This window comes from Amaranthus tricolor, chromosome 4 (genome assembly GCF_026212465.1).
Source record: "Amaranthus tricolor cultivar Red isolate AtriRed21 chromosome 4, ASM2621246v1, whole genome shotgun sequence".
NCBI classification, from domain to species: Eukaryota; Viridiplantae; Streptophyta; class Magnoliopsida; order Caryophyllales; family Amaranthaceae; genus Amaranthus; species Amaranthus tricolor.
The window spans coordinates 22996211-23018865 of record NC_080050.1 but is presented as its reverse complement, the minus strand read 5'-3'; the positions used below and the strand labels follow the sequence as shown (position 1 = coordinate 23018865).

General features: G+C 36.2%; 1 protein-coding gene across 1 annotated transcript; it reads left to right on the top strand.

Annotated features, from left to right (window-relative positions):
• The first annotated feature begins 1188 nt into the window (after positions 1-1188).
• Positions 1189-4293, top strand: LOC130810853 (uncharacterized). Its single transcript, XM_057676978.1, has 4 exons — positions 1189-1263; positions 1362-1429; positions 3613-3701; positions 3809-4293. The coding sequence occupies exons 1-4, from the start codon at positions 1189-1191 to the stop codon at positions 4291-4293; spliced, it is 717 nt and encodes a 238-aa protein (XP_057532961.1).
• Positions 4294-22655: the final 18362 nt, after the last annotated feature.

The window sequence follows — 22655 nt, the reverse complement described above, 5'->3', positions numbered from 1 at the left end:
ATGGCAATGTTAAGGTTTTTATTTACTGTAAAAGCACAACTTGCAGAAAAATTGCCTAGAAAAATTATTTTCCTATCGAAGATACAATTAGGCATATTACTTGCAAAAAAAGTTTTGAAATAAATTCACATAATAGTAGATTAGTAATGATAGCATCATTCAAATTTAATTTATTTAATTTGAAAAATCCTTTAATCATGAGTCATGGTATTTATCAAGTCAAAAATTATATTTTGATATATATTAGATGAACAAAATTGTATCTAATAAAAGATATTTCGTAATAAATTTTTAAACTAAACTACCATATTAAGATGTAAATTGAAATAAGGATTCAAAAAAAAAATTAATATCCAATAATTTTGATTCATTTGGCAAATGGCTACAAGCATGGTTATTAAAATCACAATTCTGATATACGATTCTACAATTTTACGATCCAAAAATAAGCGAGCGATTCAAATCGTAGGTAGAATCATAAATTGATAGAAACTTACAATTCTAATTAAAATAAAATTTGTAGAATTATAATCATAACACGATTCTACAATCCTACGATTTAATGATTTGATTCTGCGAATTTATTCTTAATTTTTAAAAATTTTTTCTTATGTATCATCTTTCGTTAATTTTTCTTATAATTTAATGATCCATCATCATAATTTTTAAAAAATAAATATCTTCATCGGTGTGAAGATATTCACTAATTATTAAATATTTTTCTATTTCATTCCTAAAATGAAGTGAATAAAACTTTAATTAATAAACTTAAACTTTTGAGGTGAATAATTATGGCTAGATAGCCAATTTATGTTTATTGTAGAATCTTACAATTCTACGATTCAATTCTACAGGTCTGGACGATTCCAAGTAGAATCCTGATATCAACAACTTTGGCTATAAGACTGTCATTTGTTATTTTACATCAAAATTATTAAATTGTATGATTTTTAATCATTCCTAATAATGAGAGAACAAAAAGTAATTATTTGAATGGGAATAACCATATTTATAACTATTCAACTTTTAGCTAAATGGTTGGGGATTGCAATCCATTCTCAATTATCTCGATCTGATCCGAGAAAATGGAAGATTTCTAAGGATAGAAAACGAGTTGCTATTGCTAGCTTGTGTAGCCTAGTCTACAATATTTGGAAGGTTCGCAATGAAGCTGTCTGAGCCTTTACTATGATCTCCCCTAAAGCTGTTGTGGAGAGAATCAAGTCCGAGATCAGGCTTAGAGTTTTTACTATACACTCTCATGTACAGTGGTGTTTTTTAGATTAATTTATTAAGCTGCTTGTATTGTGCTTTGTTTTGTTTCTTTTTGGCTTGGTTATTTCTTTCTCTTGCATATGAAGAGTGAGCTGGTTCAACCCTTCCTAGAAGGTGAGTTTCTTCTTCATACTGATGCATTACAGAGTGGGAGGTTCTCTTGTTTTGAGTTATATCTGTTTTTGATTTGGTTCAATGATATTTTTATTTTCCAAACAAAAAATGTGGTGTCTATTAGAGCTGTTTATGGGTGAGCTATCCGCCAGGCTCAACCCACCCTGTTCAAAAAACAGGCGAATTTGGACAATATTTTTCCAAAAAAAATTAAAATTTGGATGAGTAATTAATAACAATTCTATTTATTTTTAAGTTGCTCTAGTCTACTCATCTACTGTCTCATTACCAATTAAAAAAATAATTACCCAGCTTAGTTTAATACTACTATTAATACTTTAGTTTACTCATCTACTGTTTACTTTACTTCATAGTAAGGTGATGATAATCGATAATCGCATTACTTTGGTTGGATCATCCAACATAATGTTTATATTTATGTAATTTGAGTATTTTGAGACTTTATATGTATTCGGAGTATTTTTACAATGTAGTGTATTGTTTTAATTGTTATTAAGACTTAACTTCATAATTTGTATTGTATTATTAATTTTTACGTAAGAAATGCTCGCTTTTCCCTTGGTCCTGCTCGCTAAGAAAATGGGCGGGTAGCAACAAAAAAATAGGTCCGCAAATGTGAGCGAGCATTTGACTATTTGAGCCAACAGGTAAATTTTTAAGTGATTATTCGGTCCGCTACCCGCTCAAACTCGTCCAAAAACACTGCTAATGTCTATGTAAATGAATGAGATATGTGAATAAAATATATTAATCAAGTGTCATAATCAATCTTTCTCGTGGAATCACAATTGATAGTTTTCAATCACTATTTTTTATCTGGTTGGTTGAAACCTGAAAAGTTATATAACTATAATCGTAAACATAAAAATTTTACCCAATTCTTAAACATCGTCAACCTTTTCATTTTATCGCCACCCCTCTAATAAAATTATGAATTTGCCCCTGAACTTTAAAAATTTACGAATTTGCCACTGGATTTAAAATTTCCTATATATACTCCAATCTCACTAAACAACTCCTTCATCACACTCAAAAAACAAAGTTACAACATAAAATTATTGGAGCAAAAACTAAGAAATTCAATCCGCAAACAATTAATCGAGGTAATTTTTATTCGAATCGTATTATTTAAATTTTTTTTTTTAAAAAATAGGCAGTCGCAGGAAAAACGCGAGCCAATTGCGGTTCAGCCGCAAGAAAACCACGACTCGACCGCGGCTCAGTCGCAAAACGTGCGACTGAGCCGCGGTCGAGTCGCGGTTTTCCTGCGACTGAACCGCGATTGGCTCGTGGTTTTCCTGCGACTGCCTATTTTTTTTTTTTTCGTTTTTTTATGAATAATAATTATTAATTTTATTTATATTGTTATTGTTATTATTATTATTATTATTATTATTATTATTATTATTATTATTATTGTTTTTATTATTATTATTATTATTATTATTATTATTATTATTATTATTATTATTATTATTATTATTATTATTATTATTGTGATTGTTATTATTATTATTAAATTTTTATTTTTCTTTTAATTATTATATTTAATTTATTTTTTAAAATATTATTATTATTATTATTATTATTATTATTATTATTATTAACTTTTTTTTATTCTTTTAAATATTATTTTTATTATTTTTGTTGGTGATGTTGTTGTTGTTGTTGTTGTTGTTATTGTTATAGTTATAGTTAGTAAATTTTTCTTTAATTTTATTTTTAAATATTATTTTTGTTATTAGTGTTATGATTATTATTATTGTTTGTGTTATTATTGTTATGATTATTATTAATGTTATTATTTTTGTTATTATTATTATTATTATTATTATTATTATTATTATTATTATTATTATTATTATTATTATTGTCAATTTAGAAAATTAATTACAATAATAATAATAATAATAATAATAATAATAATAATAATAATAATAATAATAATAATAATAATAATAATAATAAATATGTTCTTACATTATATTTGTTGATAATGAGTAGTTAAATATTGTTGTTGCTAATTAATTGTTGTCTTTTGTTCATGTGGTTAATTTAACTTAACGTTTGATTATGTTTATTTATTAATGATAGTTAACTAAATTATCAAAAATTGTAGTAAATGGCTGGTAATCAAGGAAAAGGAAAGGGTTTTTTTAGACACTTGTTGAGCGGTAATAGTTCTAGGCCTTCCCTGCTCAGAAGGGACCCTCATGAGAGGGGGGTATCGGGTTCTGCTAGGACGGCTAGCCAGGAAGAGGCTGCCAAACACATTGAGGCCCAACGATCGAGTATGCTAACCAAGTGCGTACTCGTTTTGATGACCAGGCTAGCGGCCTCCAGAGTAGTTAGGGAGTTTCTAGTGATGATGATGATGCTGATGATGTTGAGTACCAAGGCGATGTTGTTCGCCCAGTGGACTGGACTGTTGTCCGGGGGTCCGACGGGAGATTCGCACGTGCCGACCCTAGTTCTTCAGGCGCATCTGAGTGTGCCGGACGTAGTCTCGTTGATAATGAGCCGCCACGGGGGAGTAGGTGCTCACAGTCCGTTGGAACGGACTGGTTAGTCACATCGCCCCAGCCCGGGGGGCCCATAGATACGCGCCTGATACCCAGCTATGGCGGGCACATAGCTAAACTTATTTTCTACGGCTTTAAGCGTATGCCTCTGATTCTAGAATGTCGTAGTAGGAAGAAGTCGTTGGAGGCGATCATCAGACTGCGGGATATGATCAATGCGCTGTACGATGTTCTACCTGCTACTCCCCTCGGCCGTCTACCGTACGTTATGCACCAGCACATTGATTGTACTTTGATATCGGCCTTCGTGGAGAGGTGGCAGCCGGATACGAACACCTTCCGCATGCCATGGGGGAGATGACGATTATGTTGCACGACGTGCAACGCTTATTGGGCATTGGTATTGAAGGTTCTCTATCGGCTGAGCCTTCTGAGGGGGAGTGGTAGGTCGGTATTACCAATCTGTTTGGGGAGCCCATGTCTGAGCTACGACAGAAAGGGATATTCACCAGCGGCTGCGTCAACGTTGCTGAAGTGATGCAGCTGTGTCATCGGTCCCAGGCTATGGATACCCAGTCGACAGCCTACTACATGGCTATTGTCGGATCTACCCTGCTTGCGGATAAGACCAGAACCGGCATGCGACCTCACCTGATACTTGCCGTGAACGTCGATCAGGATGAGATCACCTGGGGTGCGGTGACGCAGGCCTACATGTATAGCCAACTGGGAATGGCATCTAGGGCTGGTTGCAAGACCATTGCGGGTTGCCTGACATTGCTCCAAACATGGATCTACGAGTACTTTCCCGCCTTCCGCCCTCATCCTCGCCGAGCAGATGTGCCTAATAAGACTAGGGCGGAGAGGTGGTCCACGCCCTAGCCAGGTCGTGAGATCAATAGGCTGAGGGATTGCAGGAGTATATTGGACTCCATAACGGAAACTCAGGCATTGTACATCACATCAGACTTTCTTATGCATGTTATTATAATTTTAGATTATTTTTATATGTTAAGTTGGCTTGTATGCAGGTGGAATGGACTCTGTACATGACTTCTCCAAGGACATTGCTGAATGAGCACCCACGCACCACCTTCATCGGGGGTATCACTTGCTTTTATATCGTCGAGGTGTATTTGCCGGAGAGGACAGTGCGACAGGTCGGCTTTGTGCACGCTATTCCCCCCCTCCTCTGAGACCAGCCCAGGCTGTACGACCGGCACACGGTACCTACTCCGTGACCTTTGCTTCTCCCCCTGTGTACTTGGAGGCATGGAGTAGGTTCCCTTATAGTGCCCGCCTTGGTGATCAGGCACTTCGTCGGGCATCTGTTCCATCAGAGGCTGATCCTAGTTACGTTGACTGGTTCAGAGTGTGCTCCCACCCATTTGTCGTCCCCGGCGAAGGACCGAGTGCCGGTTTTGGTTCAGCTGAAAGCAGATTGGAATACGTAAGTTTTTTGAACTTATTTGTTTTTTATTATGTCGTTGTGTTATTTAGATGTTGTTTAATATCTTACTCACACCCTTTTTCTTTTTTTTTTTTTTTCAGTTTTTGAATGAATGGCCGAGTCGAGTCGCTTCATTGGCGAGACTGCCTCCTGTTGCGGAAATGAACCCCCTGGAAAGACATGCTTTAGATGTATACTTTAATGATGTTAAAGATTTATTTGCCGAATGGCAAGCTTTTAAGGGGCATGGCCCTTCATAGTCTGTATTTAAACTAATTTACATTAATGCGTTTATTTATTTACATCAACACTTTTTACATTAAATTTAATTCATGTTTACATCAATGCTTTTATTAATTTACAACATTACTATACACAATGAATTTCATCTATAATTTCTATAGTAATGACGTACACAATAGTATAACTATGGACTATCTACAAATTGAATCCCATCTATAATTTCTATAGTAAAACTGAAGAATGATTTACACATCACGTTACACTATGGACTATCTAAATTTACAGCATCTTCAGCGGTGTTATTACGTTGTGGTGGTCATGGCCCGCATAGTTTATTCCAAAGCATAATCCTACTACTGAAATGTGTTTCTATATGTCTGGAAAAATTTTCAACTGGTTCTCTCCAACGTTGATGGACTGGCGGCAGCGGAGATGAATCGTCGTTCATTAATATATAGTTAAACGAAATGATTTCCATTCACCCAACATATATGTATAACTTTATTTATACTATGAAGGCCGGTGCTTTCCTTAACGGAAGAACCAAATAGTTGTACAACGGATTACCGTCAGCAGAACCATAATAAGCAATACCAATGTTCAGAAACGTTGCTGCAGAGTACAATGCCATCGGTGCATCCATCCAGTGAATATAAGGAGCAGGTCCATTGTCGTGTGAACCAATTCTAAATATAGCATCGTCTAACTACTCCTGCGATAGATACAAACTTAAGTATTGGTCTTTGGTCATTTGCATTTCTATACACATAGCACGTCTTAAAATAGGCCATGCCTCCTCGCCTCCCAAATCTGTGGCGGCAATAGCTCTAAACCCACAGTTACCATCACCTAACACATCAATCCAATCAAACAAGTAAGGAGAAAGAATGTACGGGATGTGATTAGGCCATGGAAACAGTGAAAAATCACGACCTCCTGGATCATCTGCAATTATTGAAAATAAGTTTAGTAAGATTAAGCTGTAACAAACTAATTTAAATAACGGAAAGGAAAGTCATGTACCGGATAAGTTGAAACTAAACTTAATTCCAACTAAGGATTGCGTTTATCGACCACTAGATCTACCACCAGATCTCCCATGGGATGAAGATCTAGACCCTCGACCACGAGAAGATGATCTGCTATATTCAAATGCGCTTTTATTTCTTCTGAGGATTTTGCTTGTGGTTGGTCTTCCCTATCTAGGTTGACTTGCGTAAGGCTCAGGTATATCGGCTCCATCAGGGTGTAGTTCATACTCAAGTACCTGAGACAAGCGTCGTACAACTGCAGGATCAGATTTTAGGACTTCATCGACCAAAGATTGATAGTATTCTTTGTCATCGGCGTTCGCATATCATACTCCTTCGTTGGTGTCATCTCCTACCTCTGTGTACGTCAAAGTACTCTAGAATGGATCAATGTCATCTAAATACAAAGCACCTTGTGAACCGATGGATATATATAAATATCAAGCACACGGCATTCCATGGGTGCGTTGAAGTACACAACCGCATTTGTTAAGTACATAATCACCCAAATCTAACATACGGTTATGCTCAAGCCGCAACTGCTCCAAGGCATAGATAGATACGTGGCGATATAAAGGTTTAAAGAAATGTTGTCGCAACGACCTTGCTACAGAATTCATGGATTCTTGTAGCGCTTGTCGGATCTTGGCTTGCTGGTTTGTAATCTGTGCGTGTGCCCTTTTGTACAGGGTATCAAATGAGCTATTACCGCTACCAAGGTAAAACTTGAAAGACGAGTGTTCGCTTTCAACTCTGCTGGTAGTCTGGTTACCCATGTGTAAACATTCATTCCTCCACGCACGCACCAATTTCTCTCTAAGTGGAATCCATGTTCCAGCCAAATACCGGACGACGTTTTTGTTCCTAACCGACCACGTAGTCACGATCGATTGCCATCTTTGTTCAAATTCGTCGATTATAGAACTTTCAACCAAGGGGTTCCATCTACTTTTCCTGAATACCTGCCCTTGTTGATTTCTTTTCCCGCCACACAACTTGTCCACCGTGTTCTCAACGTCGTTTGCAATATGCCAAATGCATAACAATTGCCGTACATCTACATTAAACACAACATTGAACGTAATTAAGATATGTTCAATAAATAGAACGACAATAATTAATCAACAAAACCTTTTTAACTGGGAAGAGGTCACAAATAGCTCAGATAAACCTTCGTCTCGATCGGTTACAATGACACTAGGAGTCTGAGCTGTGCCAAAAATATCTCTCAATCCCTGCAACACCTACGAATATGACACAGGCGCCTCATCTCGCATCAAACAGAACGCAACCAAGAAGTTGTGATTGGTTGGCGTCATACTGATCACTTCACACATTGGCCACTTTTGTTTGTTTGTTTTGTACATTGTATCTATCAACACAACATACGGCCACGTACGTATCATTTAAATAGAGGTAGGATTTGCAACTAATAATCTGCTCAATCCCCCTTCATTATCCAAGTTTGTCCAGACCACGTAATTAAGTTTTGTGGCCATATAAAGACAGTGTTAAAGGGGAGTCCTACCCTCCATCTCTTCCCTCCTTATTGATTGCCTAGCATTATAAATCTGATTCATACTAGAAAAAAACCAGGAAAATTTTCTCTAATAGAAGTCATGATAAAGGCCGGTTGCATGCCGGTTGCACTAAGCTGTCGTATGTGCTCTCGAATATCGACATTGATCCTATTTGCCCTTACATGACCATCTCTGTACACTAACAACGGGTGGTTATGTCTTCCTTTTTCACCGGAACACACCCTTACCGTCCAAGGCCTTTCTCCTGGTTTACGACTACTTGCTACAATCAAAAATTTACACCCACAACTTCTACTTTTAGAACCAGGTCGGGCAGCATTATCCAGATTATGTAAATCACCCCTAATATTACCATAGCGGTGACATCTTAAATACACACTAACTCTAGAACGTCATTCTTTTTGTTTATAAGAAGCACGTGTAAATTGAAAACCAATTGTTATTGCTACCGCATCGGCTAACTATGTAATTCATCTAAGGAAACAAATTCCCTATCCGTAACAAATCTACCGGAGTAATCTACGTTGTCTCCTAAGTTTTCAAAGTCCTGCAAATTTGAAATATGAAACAAACCATACATTAGGTCATTAAAAAATTATACATACAAACATTAATAATAAAAACATTCAATAATAAATAAAAATTATAAATTATTAATAATTTAATATTAAAATATTAGTAATACAAATTAATATTAATTAAAAATTATGATTCACTTAAATAATTAATATTAAAATAGTAACAATACAAAAAATATAATAAAATAATTGTAATAATAAAAAAACAAATTAATATTAAAAACATAAGAAAATAATAATAATAACATATAATTATAAATTATTTAAATAAATAATAACAAAATAATAGTAATGTTAATAATATAAATTACTTACATTAATAATAATAATAATAATAATAATAATAATAATAATAATAATAATAATAATAACAAAAATTAATAATAATAATAATAATAATAATAATAATAATAATAATAATAATAATAATAATAATAATAATAATAATAATAATAATAATAATAATGATAAAGACAAATAATAATAATAATAATAATAATAATAATAATAATAATAATAATAATAATAATAATATAATAATAATATTAATAATAATATTAATAATAATAATTTAAATAATAATGTAAATAAAAAATAAACAAATAAATAAACCAGTCACACAAAACGTGCGACTGAACCGTGGTCTACTTGCCCAGTTTTTGCTACTTCCTTTTTTTATTTAAAAAAATACAGCGATTCAAATCGATTAAAGTACATACCAGATCCGATTCATAGTCGCTTTCGTTAGCCATAGTTAATCGATTCAAACTAACAGCTTGTTTAAAATCGAAGAACGTTTTTAGAGAGTTTTTAGAGAGACAGTACTATGTTTGAATTCGTATATCTTATGTTTGAATTCGTATATCTTACAAGGACGCCTCTGAAAACTCAATATATATAGTCGCAATAAAAATATTCGGGATTACGTTCAAACTTTAAATTTAATGTTTTTAAAGTGATAATAGTGTTATTAAGTGCGATTTACATTTGTTAAACAAGTTTTAAGTCCAGGGACAAATTCGTAATTTCATTAGGGGCGTGGCGATAAAATGAAAAGAATGGCGATGTATAATAATGCCCAAATCATAAGTTGGTTATAAAAAAATATTTAAAAAGCAAAAACGTACAAATAATGTATTTCTACCATGGTGGAAACACCTAGTTTGTGCGTTTATAGTTGTTTATGAAAACTATTGCATTTTACAAAAATTCAGAAATTTACTTCGAATACTTATGAAAATCTTTTAGCACTTGCAGTGCATTTTTGTCATTAAAATTTTTAAAATTAGAAGTTTTGATGTTTTGATTGAGAAGGAAAAAATCGAAATAATAATGATAAAATAAACTACAGAAGTGAAATATTTTTATTTATTATTTACTAGTGGAAAAAAACGTATCTGCTGCTAATCATTTGCTGCGGTTTTTAATATACGCAGCAATAAATAGGAAAAAGAATTAGAAAAAAAAAATAGTCAACAAATGCTGCGGTTTTTTTAGTTGCCCGCAGCATATAATCTTCTGGATCATCAAATGTTGTGGTTAATTAGAGTTCGTTAAGTATATATGTTAAAAGTTGTGTATTAATTTTGTTTTGAATTAATTAATCACACTAATTAGGATGACAAAAGATTGTTCTTGGATGTATGGAAGCATTGAATCGTCAAAATTTATTGATGGCGCATTAGAATTTTGTAGTATTGCGGTTGAACATCAAGTTAGGACGGGGGGAGTTGGTTTTTATTGCCCATGTGTCACTTGTGGCAATGTATCAAAAGTAGATAGTGTTGATATCCTTAGGGAGCACATACTTCGACATAGGTATAGGCCTCAATATCATGTTTGGGTTTGGCATGGTGAGGAGGGAGTTTACAAAGAGAAAAGTGTTGTTGAGGACGTCAATAATGTGGCTGATGTCAATGAGGATGTAGTAGATCATGTTGATGGGTATAAGACAGATGAAGAGAATGTCGATGAGGATGTGGATCGTGTTGATGAGATGATGGAGTGAGTCAAGGATGAGTTAGGAAAACGTCCTCGTGTTTTTGACTTGTTGACAGAGGCTTCTCAAAAGCCTTTGTACCCTGGATGTACAAAGTTCACCAAACTAACAGTAGTGTTGACAATTTTCAACATCAAGTCAAAGTTCAATTGGAGTGACGCTAGTTTCACAATGTTATTGGAAGCGTTAAGTGAGATGTTTCCTGAGGGAAATGAACTTCCATAGTCGACATATTATGCCAAAAAGCTCATGTGTCCTTTCGGCTTAGAGTACCAGAAGATTCACGTGTGTCCGAATGATTGTGTGTTGTATCGAAATGAAAACGAGAACTTAGAAGAGTGTCCTAGGTGTGGGTTATCGCGCTACAAGCGTAAAGGGGCTCGGGATGCTAAAGTGCCCCCGGCTAAGGTATTGTGGTATCTTCCAATTATACCTAGATTCAAGTGCTTGTTTTTTATAAAGAAAAATGCGTTAAATTTGAGGTGGCATGCAAATAGGGTGAAGAAAGGTCACTTGCTTACACATCCATCTGATTCTTCGAAGTGGAATAGTATTGATAAGTTGCATAAGACTTTTGGGGATGAGGTTCGTAATTTAAGGCACAGACTGTGTACGGATGGAATGAACCCATTCGGCAATCTTTGTTCTCAACATAATACTTGGTCGGTACTGTTAGTGATCTATAATTTTCCACCTTGGTTGTGTATGAAGCGTAAGTACATTATGCTTTCACTTCTTATCTCGAGTCCTAAACAACCTGGCAATGATACAGATGTATATCTTGCACCTCTCGTTGAGGATTTGAGAAAGATGTGGGATGAAGGCGTTTCCGTGGTTGATACATATGCTAATGAGGAGTTCACCTTGCGTGCAATGCTTTTATGCACCGTTAATGATTTTCCACCATATGGCAACTTAACGGGGTATAAGAACAAAGGGAAGAAAGGATGCCCAATATGTATCGATGACATGGAATCCACGTGGATTCCTAAGTGCAAACACATATTCATGCACCATCGAAAGTTCTTCCCACGAGATCACCAATATCATAAGAAGAAGAAGATGTTCAATGGGGAGGTTGAGGACCGTGTAGCTCGTCGACCGTTGACCGGTTATGAGGTTTATGAACAGGTTAAAGGAGTTGAGACTGTATTTGGTAAAACAGGGCAAGTGCAAGGGGTGAAGACCGATTATGGAAAAAAGAATCAATCTTTTGGAAGCTTCCGTATTGGAGACATCTACAGGTTAGGCATTGTCTTGATGTTATGCATATAGAGAAAAATGTATGCGATGCCATACTCGGGACTCTTATGAACATTCCGGTTAAGACAAAGGATGTTAGGGCCGTGCGAGATTGGTTTGAATGTAAGGGTCTTCGTCCGGAGTTGTGGGCACATGTTAAGGTGAGTAAGAAAAGAAATAGAGCTGATGAAATTGGTGGCAGTAACAAAAGAAAGGGCGGTAAGAAGAAGATGAGTAATGACAAAGTTTATTTGCCTCCAGCCTGCTACACATTGTCCAAAGCAGAGAAGCGAACATTTTGTGAGTCTTTGTATGGCATTAAGGTTCCGTCTGGGTACTCATCCAACATGAAGAGATTTGTGAGCCTAATTGGTGAGCTGAAGTTAGAAAGCATGAAATCTTACGATTGCGATGTAATGATGCAAGTGTTCTTACTAATTGCAATCCGTGGAATACTGCCAAAACATGTGAGATATGCTATTACCGAGCTATGTTCGTTCTTCAACACAATTTGTAGTAAAGTTCTTGATCCCTATAAACTTGATGCTCTTCAAGTCGACGTGATTGTAACTTTATGCAAGTTTGAGATGTATTTTCCACCTTCTTTCTTTGACATAATGGTTCATCTTATTGTCCATCTCGTTCGTGAGATCAAGCTTTTGGGTCCAGTTTTTTTAAGGTCGTGTTATCCTTTTGAAAGACACATGGGTGTTTTACAAAACCAGGTGAGGAATCCAGCACAACCCGAGGGGAGTATGATTCAAGGCACTGTGAGCGATGAGATTAGTAACTTTATAGCTGAGTATTTAGCCACGGCAAAGCCTATTGGACTTCCCACCTCTTGACATGAAGGAAGGCTTGAAGGAAAAGGAACAATTGACTCCAAATCAATCACACCTCCTCGAGACAGTCTTCTACAAGCACACTTGTATGTGTTGCATCATATTCCCGAAGTCCATCCTTTTTTGAGTGAGCATTTAGATATATTGCGCGCAAAATATCCTTGTTAAGAGGATAGGGGATTGATGTAGTTGCATAACAAGACGTTTATTGATTGGTTTCATAATCAAGTAATAAGTGAAGAACTCAAAGGTGTATCAGAAATTGTTAAGTGGTTAGCTTTTGGTCCTCGTGATTATTTCAACAAATATGAGGGTTACGATGTCAATGGCTTCACATTTTGGATTGAGGGTCAAGATAAGAAGTCATCTTATCTACAGAATAGTGGGGTTTCTATTTTGGCATCATCTACATTTTACGCGAGTGCCAAGGATCAAGCGCCGATTGATGCTAAAATGGTATACTACGGGCGGGTACATCAAATATGGGAGCTTGACTACTCTACTTTCACTATTGGTCTTTTCAAATGTAAGTGGGTAGATAATAATCGACGATGCATAAAAAATGACGACCCTTGTGGATTCACTCTTGTAGACTTAGCTCGTTTGCGTGATAGTGAGGAGCCATTCATACTAGCCACACAAGCCAAGCAAGTATTCTACATTGTAGACCCGTCTGATAAAAAATGGTCTATTGTTGTACCGGGAAAAAGAAGCATCCTTGGTATAGGTGATGTTGAGGATGAGGAAGAGTATGAAGCTTTTGAAGACTCCCTGCCCTTTATCAATCCAAAATCAGTGGATCAAGATGATGTTGATTTTGGTTATATGCGTGTAGATCACATGGAAGGAATACATTTGAATTAAGTGATTCACAAGGTATGAATTTTAAGGTTTTTAAAGTTTTTTTGGCACTTTCGCGCATCAAGTAGCTCAAACTTGGTTTGTTTTGCATGAAACTTTGCACACAACACTATTTGGTATATATTAATGTGTTGAACGTATTAGAATTGAAAATCATAGTCATATTCTTAATATTACTTGGTAAGTTGCAATTTAAAGGTTTTTTTATGCTCTTTTGGCACTTTCGCGCATAAAGTAGCTCAAACTTGTTTTGTTTTGGATGAAACTTTGCACACAACACTATTTGGTATATATTATTGTGTTGAACGTATTAGAATTGTAAATCATAATCATGTTTTTAATATTACTTATTAAGTTGCGATTTTAAGGTTTTTAAAGCTTTTTTTGCACTTTAACACACGAACACTATTTGGTTAGAATTGAATTTACCTTCCTATGTTCTAATATATTTCTATTCATACTCTTTCAGGTACTGATATACAATGCATCTTTTCAGAGATGAAATTGTCCCCGAGATTGAGACCTCGGATAATGAGCATCGTAGTTACAACACTGAAGAGGACCAAATTGTGAGATACGAGCGTATGGCTGAAGACGCTCCACCACTTGACAATGATTTTGAGACTGAAGACCCCCCACTAATAATGGATGCTCCCACTACCAGTAAGAAAAGAAAAGGGCGAGGTCCTACGAAAAACCTCAAAGTCACAGAACCCATGCATTTGGAATACAATGCATTGGGTCAACCTGCAGAAAATGGCGTAGGCAATATGGAAAGAAAGTGGGCCTATGTATCCGCAAGATTTCCTTATTGCACGCATGGAACGAGGTTCCAGAGGGTTTGAAGAACTCTCTATGGAATGATACTGTGGTAAGCAACTTTACTATTTTTATTCATTTAGTTTCATTTTAAAATTAATTTAATTGACACTAATAAATATAATTTTTTTTTTGTAGAATCTTTTTCACATCGAGAGTGATGAGGAGAAGAAGAATATGTTTCTTCAGCTATTGCTGAAAGATTTAGAGATTTCAAATCCAAGCTAGTAACTGGCTGGATCACGAAGAAGCGTGTCCGTACGACCAAAAAGGTCAAAACGGGAAACGAAGGTGGAGAGCAAGCACCTTCGAAGATGCCCTACGAAATATGGGGTCACATATTTAAGAAGGATTGGGAGGCTTTTGTTGCCAAAAGAACAACTCCCATTGAAGTTGTAAGTATTCCATATTATATTATAGCTTTTGATTTGAATTTACGTCTTTTGATTCAATCATTAAACTAATATATCACATTTGATTTCTATTGATTAATTAGGAAAAGTGTGGTAAAACTTCTGAATCAGCAAACAAAAGGAAGTTTTACCATCGCTTGGGCCCAAAAATGTACGATGAGGTTCGAAAAGAGTGGGTGGATGCGGGTTTGTACCCCAATCAAAGTCCAGTCACGCCCTTATCTACGACTACCTCCGCATCCGTGAGTACTCCTACTGGAGATCGGGTGCGAGATTGGTATTACGGGCTTCATTCTCGAGATGCAAGTGGTAAATTTACCATTAATGATCCGAAAACGAAGAAGGTTGCTGATGCTGTGGTGAGTTTTGAAATTATTAAGTATATTCTTGATCTGTGTTGTATTTTTTGGCTTTGATTTACTTATACTAATTGTTATATATGTAACTTTTTATTTGAACAGATGGGCTGGAAGGAAAAAGAAGCTACGGAGGAGTTCACCCCAAGAGGCGATGTTGATGCATTGCATATGGTTTGTTTTGCACGAAACTTGGCACACAACACTATTTGGTATATATTATTGTGTTGAAGTGGTTAGAATTGAAAATAATAGTCATATGCTAGAAATTACGTGCTAAATTGCGATTTTATGGGTTTTTAAGCTATTTTTGGATTTTCGCGCATAAAGAAGATCAAACTTAGTTTGTTTTGCACAAAACTTGGCACACAACACTATTTGGTATATATTATTGAGTTGAAGCGGTTAGAATTGAAAATCATAGTCATAAGCTAGAAATTACGTGTTAAGTTGCGATTTTATGCGTTTTAAAGCGTTTTTGGCACTTTTGCGCATAAAGTAGCTCAAACATGGTTTGTTTTCACGAAACTTGGCACACAACACTATTTGGTATATATTATTGTGTTGAAGTGGATAGAATTGAAAATCATAGTCATATAATAGAAATTACGTGTTAAGTTGCGATTTTATAGGTTTTTAAGCGTTTTTGACACTTTTGCGCATAAACTAGCTTAAACTTTGTTTGTTTAACTCGAAACTTGGCACACAACAGTATTTGGTCTATATTATTGTGTTGAAGTGGTTAGAATTAAAAATCATAGTCATATGCTAGAAATTACGTGTTAAGTTGCGATTATATATGTTTTTAAGCGTTTTTGGCACTTTCGCGCATAATGTAGCTCAAACTTGGTTTGTTTTGCACGAAACTTGGCACACAACACAATTTGGTATATATTATTGTGTTAACGTGGTTCGAATTGAAAATCATAGTCATATGCTACAAATTACGTGTTAACTTGCGATTTTAAGAGTTGTTAAGCGTTTTTGGCACTTTTGCGCATAAAGTAGTTCAAACTTGGTTTATTTTGTACGAAACTTGGCACACAACACTGTTTGGTATATATAATTGTGTTGAAGTGGTTAGAATTGAAAATCATAGTCATATGCTAGAAATTACGAGTTAAGTTTCGATTTTAAGGGTTTTTAAGCGTTCTTAGCACTTTTGCGCATAAAGTAGTTCAAACTTGGTTTGTTTTGCACGAAACTTGACACATAACACTATTTGGTATATATTATTGTGTTAAAGTGGTTAGAATTGTAAATCATAGTCATATGCTAAAAATTACCTGTTAAGTTGCGATTTTAAGGGTTTTTAAGCGTTTTTGGCACTTTTGCGAATAAAGTAGCTCAAACTTGGTTTGTTTTGCACGAAACTTGGCACACAACACTATTTGGTATATATTATTGTGTTGGAGTGGTTAGTATTGAAAATCATAGTCATATGCTAGAAATTACGTGTTAAATTGAGATTTTATGGGTTTTTAAGCTTTTTTGGCACTAACATCTATTTTCTCTTAGTGTTTTCGACAACCTTCTAATTCCGTTGATTGCGGCTACTATTGCATTTTACAAAAATTCAGAAATTTACTTCGAATACTTATGAAAATCTTTTAGCACTTGCAGTGCATTTTTGTCATTCAAATTTTTAAAAATCAGAAGTTTTGATGTTTTGATTGAGAAGGAAAAAATCGAAATATTAATGATAAAATAAACTACAGAAGTGAAATATTTTTATTTATTATTACTTACTTTTCCCGTTTCATAATATTTGTTACTGATAGTGACATTTTCCCACACAACTTGTCATACTCAGTAGCAAGTATTATGGACTGAGGAAGTATATAACTTATAAAAAGCGCCAAAATGAAAAGTTTGTTTATTCATACTGTTTCGTTAATTAAACGAGAAAGTGCAAAAGACACTTAAAATACCTGAATATGAAGTGTTGTAGAAGTCAATTGTCCACGACCTGGAGATGTAAGTAGTTCATCCACCAATGTGACCTAAACTCCTGCACCACCACACGTTAGCCTTGTTCAGGGTACAAAGCTCAGAAAAAGCCCTTTGATCGACACTCAAGATCAACGAAAAGTCAAAGGGTACAAAGATAATATAACATATTTAATTAAATATATAAATAAATGAGTAAATGTTACCATAACACATACTCTTCCTTCCCTATTTCCTGATTTTTGCGTTTATACACATAGTTGAATCCCAAATCCTCCACGCTAACTTCTCTTTCACGCTTCTACTTTCCCAATCCCTCAGTTTTCTCATTTTTTATGATTCTCTTTCACGCTTGATATCAAATATCTTTCCTCATTTCCCTCATTAAAAATTGATTCTTCACTTTTCAAGATTTTGCAAATTTTTCCCCGATTAATTCTTCAACTTCATTCAATTTGTTGCTCAATCATTCTTACTTTAATCTTCAGTCTGTGTCTATTTTCCTCATTATTTTTCATTATCTTGGATGACATAGAAATTATGACATACATCTCTATAAAAGCATTGAATCAAAATTTGTTCTGTACATTTGAATTTATCATGAAGTACAACAATCTAGATGGAGTCGTGTGTTGAAAACAAAACCAACTTTTAATGTCATATTGGGTATATATAGATGCAAGTTGGTGTTAGACTACTTGAAGGTATATCATAACAATTACTTACTAATTACGTAACACTTCACAATTTTTGGCAATTTACTGGAATAACATGATACTGAAAGAATAGATTGGTTGTCATTCTCATTAGATGGAATAATGTTATATACAAGATTACAATCTATAATTTAGGAAACTAAATATTTGCACAATATTCTACGCAATCATTTTGATTATACAAAATATCCTATCAATCAAAAATAGATATTATTCTAACACGCCCCCACAGTTGAATCGGGAGGTTGGCACACGCTGAGACCTGATCGAAAATCATCAAATAGGACTTGAGGAAGGCCTTTAGTGAAAATATCTGCAATCTGATAACAAGAATGAATTTGAAGTACCCAAACATCACCACGTTTAACCTATTCACGAACAAAGTGAATGTCGATCTCAATATGCTTAGTGAGTTGGTGATGCACTAGGTTACCGGCCAAATAAACTGCACTAACATTGTCACAATAGACGATAGTAGCCGTAGTAATAGGACAGTGAAGCTCAAGGAGTAAGTTACGAATCCAACAAGTCTCAGAAACAGCGTTAGCAACACCACGATATTCAGCCTCAGCACTGGATTTAGACACAGTAGACTGCCGTTTAGCGGATCAAAAGACTGTAGGATAAAACACAGTAGCCAGAAGTAGAGCAATGAGTGTCAGGGCAACCATCCCAATCTGTATTAGTATAGGATAAAAGAGATGAAATAGGAGAGCGATAAAATTACAGACCGTGGTGTAGAGTACCCTGGACATAGCGAAGAATGCGGTGAATGGCAGCCATATGGTCAACTCGACGATCATGCATATATAGAAAAACTTGCTAAACGGCATAGGAAATATCTGGTCGAGTAAAAGTAAGATACTGTAAAGCACCAGCCAGACAACGATACAACGTGGGATCAGCATAAGGAGAACCCGCATTTGCACAAAGTTTCCCATACGTAGCAACAGGAGTAGAAACAGACTTACAGTGAGACATGCTTGCTTTTTCAAGAATCTCAGATGCATACCTCTGTCGAGAGAGAAAGAGCCCCGCAGAAGTACGAGTAACAACAATACCCAAAAAATAATGGAGAGGACCCAAGTCTTTCATAGCAAACTCAGAACTAAGTTTGGACATAATAGACAGACGAAGTGTATCAAAAGAAGTCGTAAGAATAATATCGTTCACATACAACAAGAGATAAGCAATATGAGAACCATGACGATAAACAAAAAGAGAATTAACAGAGATACTGTTAGAAAAACCAATAGTAGTCATAAAATTGGCAAACCACTGGTACCAAGCTCGAGGGGCTTGTTTGAGACCATACAGAGATTTGCAAAGAAAACAAACATGATCGGGACGAGCAGGATCACGAAAACCCAGAGATTGATGCACGTAGACGATTTCAGTCAAGTTACCATGAAGAAAGACATTCTTAACATCCAGCTGATGAATGGACCAAGACTGGGAAAGAGCAATGCTTAAAACAATGCGAATAGACGCAGGTTTCATAACCGGACTAAAAGTTTCATCACAGTCTATGCCTTCCCGTTGAGAATTACCATCATAGACAAGATGCACTTTATAGCGCTCAAAAGAACCATCGGACTTTGTCTTTAGACGAAAAATCTATAAGGATCGGATGACATTAGTATTAGGAGGACAAGGCACAAGATCCCAAGTGTGATTCTCAATTAAGGCATCAAATTCCTCTTGCATAGCTAGTTTCCAGTTCGTGCCACGAAGGGCATGGATAGGACTTTTGGGTAAGGGTGAAAAGGAAACGGATAAGGCTTAGGAGTAGTATTTTGGGTTAGGTTTGAAAAACCAAACTTACTGCGCGTGACCATGCCGGGTGGTAAGGATAGAAGATCGGTATGAGAAGAGGGGGAGGGAGAAGTAGGCTGGCAGCAGGATACTAGGCTGCGTGAGGCAAGCTTAGTAATAGTGGTGTGAGGTGGATTGGGAGGGGGGAAGAAGCAAGCCCAGGAGGAAGGAGAAGGTGGGTTAGGGTTGGTGTTGGGCTGGAAACAGATGCAGGCCCAGCAGGGAAGAGAGGAGCAGGCCCAGTAGGATCTTGAGAGCTGGTTTGGGTGTTGGTAGGCTAGAAATAGGAGCAGGCCTAGTAGATGTGGTAAGGGAGCAGGGAGAGGGAGTGGGGGTTGTAGTTGGGCTGAAATGGAGAACAGGCCTAGTAGGAGTTTGGGCTGTTTGGAGTACAAGAAGAGAAAGAGAATCATCTAAGAATTTGTATGCTTGAGGGGACGGTGTATAGGAGCGGGAAAAAGGAAATGTCGCCTCATCAAAAAGAACAAGTCGAGATATAATTTTACGAGATGAGAGATCATAGCACTTGTAACCCCTATGAGAAGAAGGGTAACCCAAAAAGAAACACGGAGCGGAACGAAGTTGAAGTTTATGGATAGTAGCAAAGGGAAAGAGAGGGAAACATAAACATCCAAAAACTCGTAGATGAGTATAGGAAGGAGATTTACGATAAAGTAAGTGAGTGGGAGTGAGATTCCCAAGGAGTTTAGAAGGGAGAATATTAAGGAGATAAGTGGCCGTGGTTAAGGTGTGAGGCAAAAACGACGGAGGAAGGGAAGCATGACACAAAAGAGTACGAATGATGTTATTGATGGAGTTGATTTTCCGTTTGGATTTGCCATTTTTGAGAAGAGGTGTAAGAACAAGAGAAACGAAGAGTAAGACCCTTTGTAGCACAAAATTAATGAAACATTTTATTTTCAAATTCACTCCATTATCACATTGGAAAGATTTGATTTTGAGTTCAAATTGGGTATGAACAAAGGTATTAAAATTTACAAACACATCATATACTTGAGATTTGCGAATTAAGGGAAAAGTCCACACGAAATTAGTATAATGCTCAAGAAAAAGGACATAGTATTTGCATCCCGATGGACTAGATATAGGAGATGTCCACAAATCACTATGAATAATATCAAAAGGCTTAGTACTCATAGACATAGAATTAATAAAAGGCAATTGAATATGTTTTCCCAAAGGACATGAATGACAAACAAAATTAGGGTCTTTATTGCATTGAATTAAACGAGAAGAATACAAGGAATTTAAAATCGCATTTCTCGGATGGCCTAAACGGGAATGCCAAGCACTAGTAGAAAAAATGGAGAAAGCCGACGGTGTGGATGAAGTAGTAGAAGCTCCATGTGTTAACTGGAAAGGATAAAGATCACCCGTGCTATTAGATCTCAGAACGATGTTACCTGTGGCCAAGTCCTTCACAAAAATCCAAAAGGATCAAATTCAATGGAAACCATATTATCATGAGTAAATTTACGGACATAAGTTAAGTATTTAATAAGTTTGGGTGCATGTAAGACATTTTTGAAGAGAAGAGGTTTTTGTGAGAAAGGAAAAGAATGTTGCCCGTGACCATGAACTAGAATCATATTACCATTACCAAAAACAATAGCATTATTTAATTTATTCTTTAAAGGAGAATATGGCATTAAATTACCTTGAGATCAAGTCATGTGAGACGTGACACCGGTATCCATGTAAAATTGCTCATCCGTAGTAGACAAAGAAAGAGTATTCATGGCGTGATCAATATCCGTAGGAACATAACTTTGAGCCGGCCGTGGGTCTAGAAGTCCAGCAGAAGAGGAGGAGACATTGCCTTGTGTAGGATGAGGAGCCTATAGAATAGTAGGAAAAGGTGCAGGAGGTTGGGCCCAATTCTAACCAGCCCAGTATGACCATGGAGAGGAAGACCATGGTGTAAATGAAGATGGGCCAGGATGTTGAAGAATGCTGTTGGGCTGAGAACAAAAAGGAGAAGTGGGCCTGTAATTGTGGCGCTGCATGGAGTTGCCAAAATGACTGGTGAAACCGTGGTGGCTGCCACGGCTGTTCCGGCCACAATGATGAGGCTGACAGCGGCCACCACGGTGGTGAGGGGTACCACCGGACACAAAATGGTCGGAATTGACCTTAGGTGTAGTAACAAGAGCCGAATCTTGAGCAATAGATGAGGGTTTATGGTTTGAGCGCTCTTCTAATTCCAACATAGAACGAAGAGTATTAAAGGAGGGTATTGGATTCATATGTTGAACCAAAGATTGAAAGGTTTTATAATTCGAATTCAAACCATGAAGAACTTGAGGAGCCAATCGATTATCGGAGATAGAAGCACCAAGATTAGTAAGAGAAGTAGCAATAGTTTCAAGTTCATTGCAATAGGCTTTGACATTGGGAAAATTCGAAAGAGAAATTTCATTAAATTGAGATTCAAGATGGAGAATCCGAGAGGTTTTATTATTTTGAAAATTGTTCTCAAGACGAGTCCAAGCATCAATAGCACAATGGGATGGACTAATAGAACCATTCATCAAGTCGTTGCCATTAGGAATCTTTAGAAGCCGATGCTTTAGATGAGTCATCGGGAAGAATCTGACCATCCACAAGATGAGCCCGACAATGAAGTTTGAATAAAGTGACCCAAGTATGAAAGTTGGTGCCTTCTTCATCAAGTTAGATTGACACACTAGTTTTAATATCAGTAACCAAAGTTGCGGGATGAATTTTTATGGGAGAAGCCATGGAAAGAACAAGAAAAGACAAGAGAAAGAGAGGAGGTGGGGGGAGTAGGATGCAAGAAACCTAGGCAAATGATACCATGAAATAATAGATTGGTTGCCATTCTC

Bases quoted from the DNA above. Each gene is read 5' to 3' on its own strand.
- LOC130810853 (XM_057676978.1), top strand. From the start codon at position 1,189: ATGATCTCCCCTAAAGCTGTTGTGGAGAGAATCAAGTCCGAGATCAGG. The intron at 1,264-1,361 runs GTACAGTGGTGT...TTGCATATGAAG, and splicing joins TTTTTACTATACACTCTCAT to AGTGAGCTGGTTCAACCCTT. The intron at 3,702-3,808 runs GTATGCTAACCA...TTGAGTACCAAG, and splicing joins CATTGAGGCCCAACGATCGA to GCGATGTTGTTCGCCCAGTG.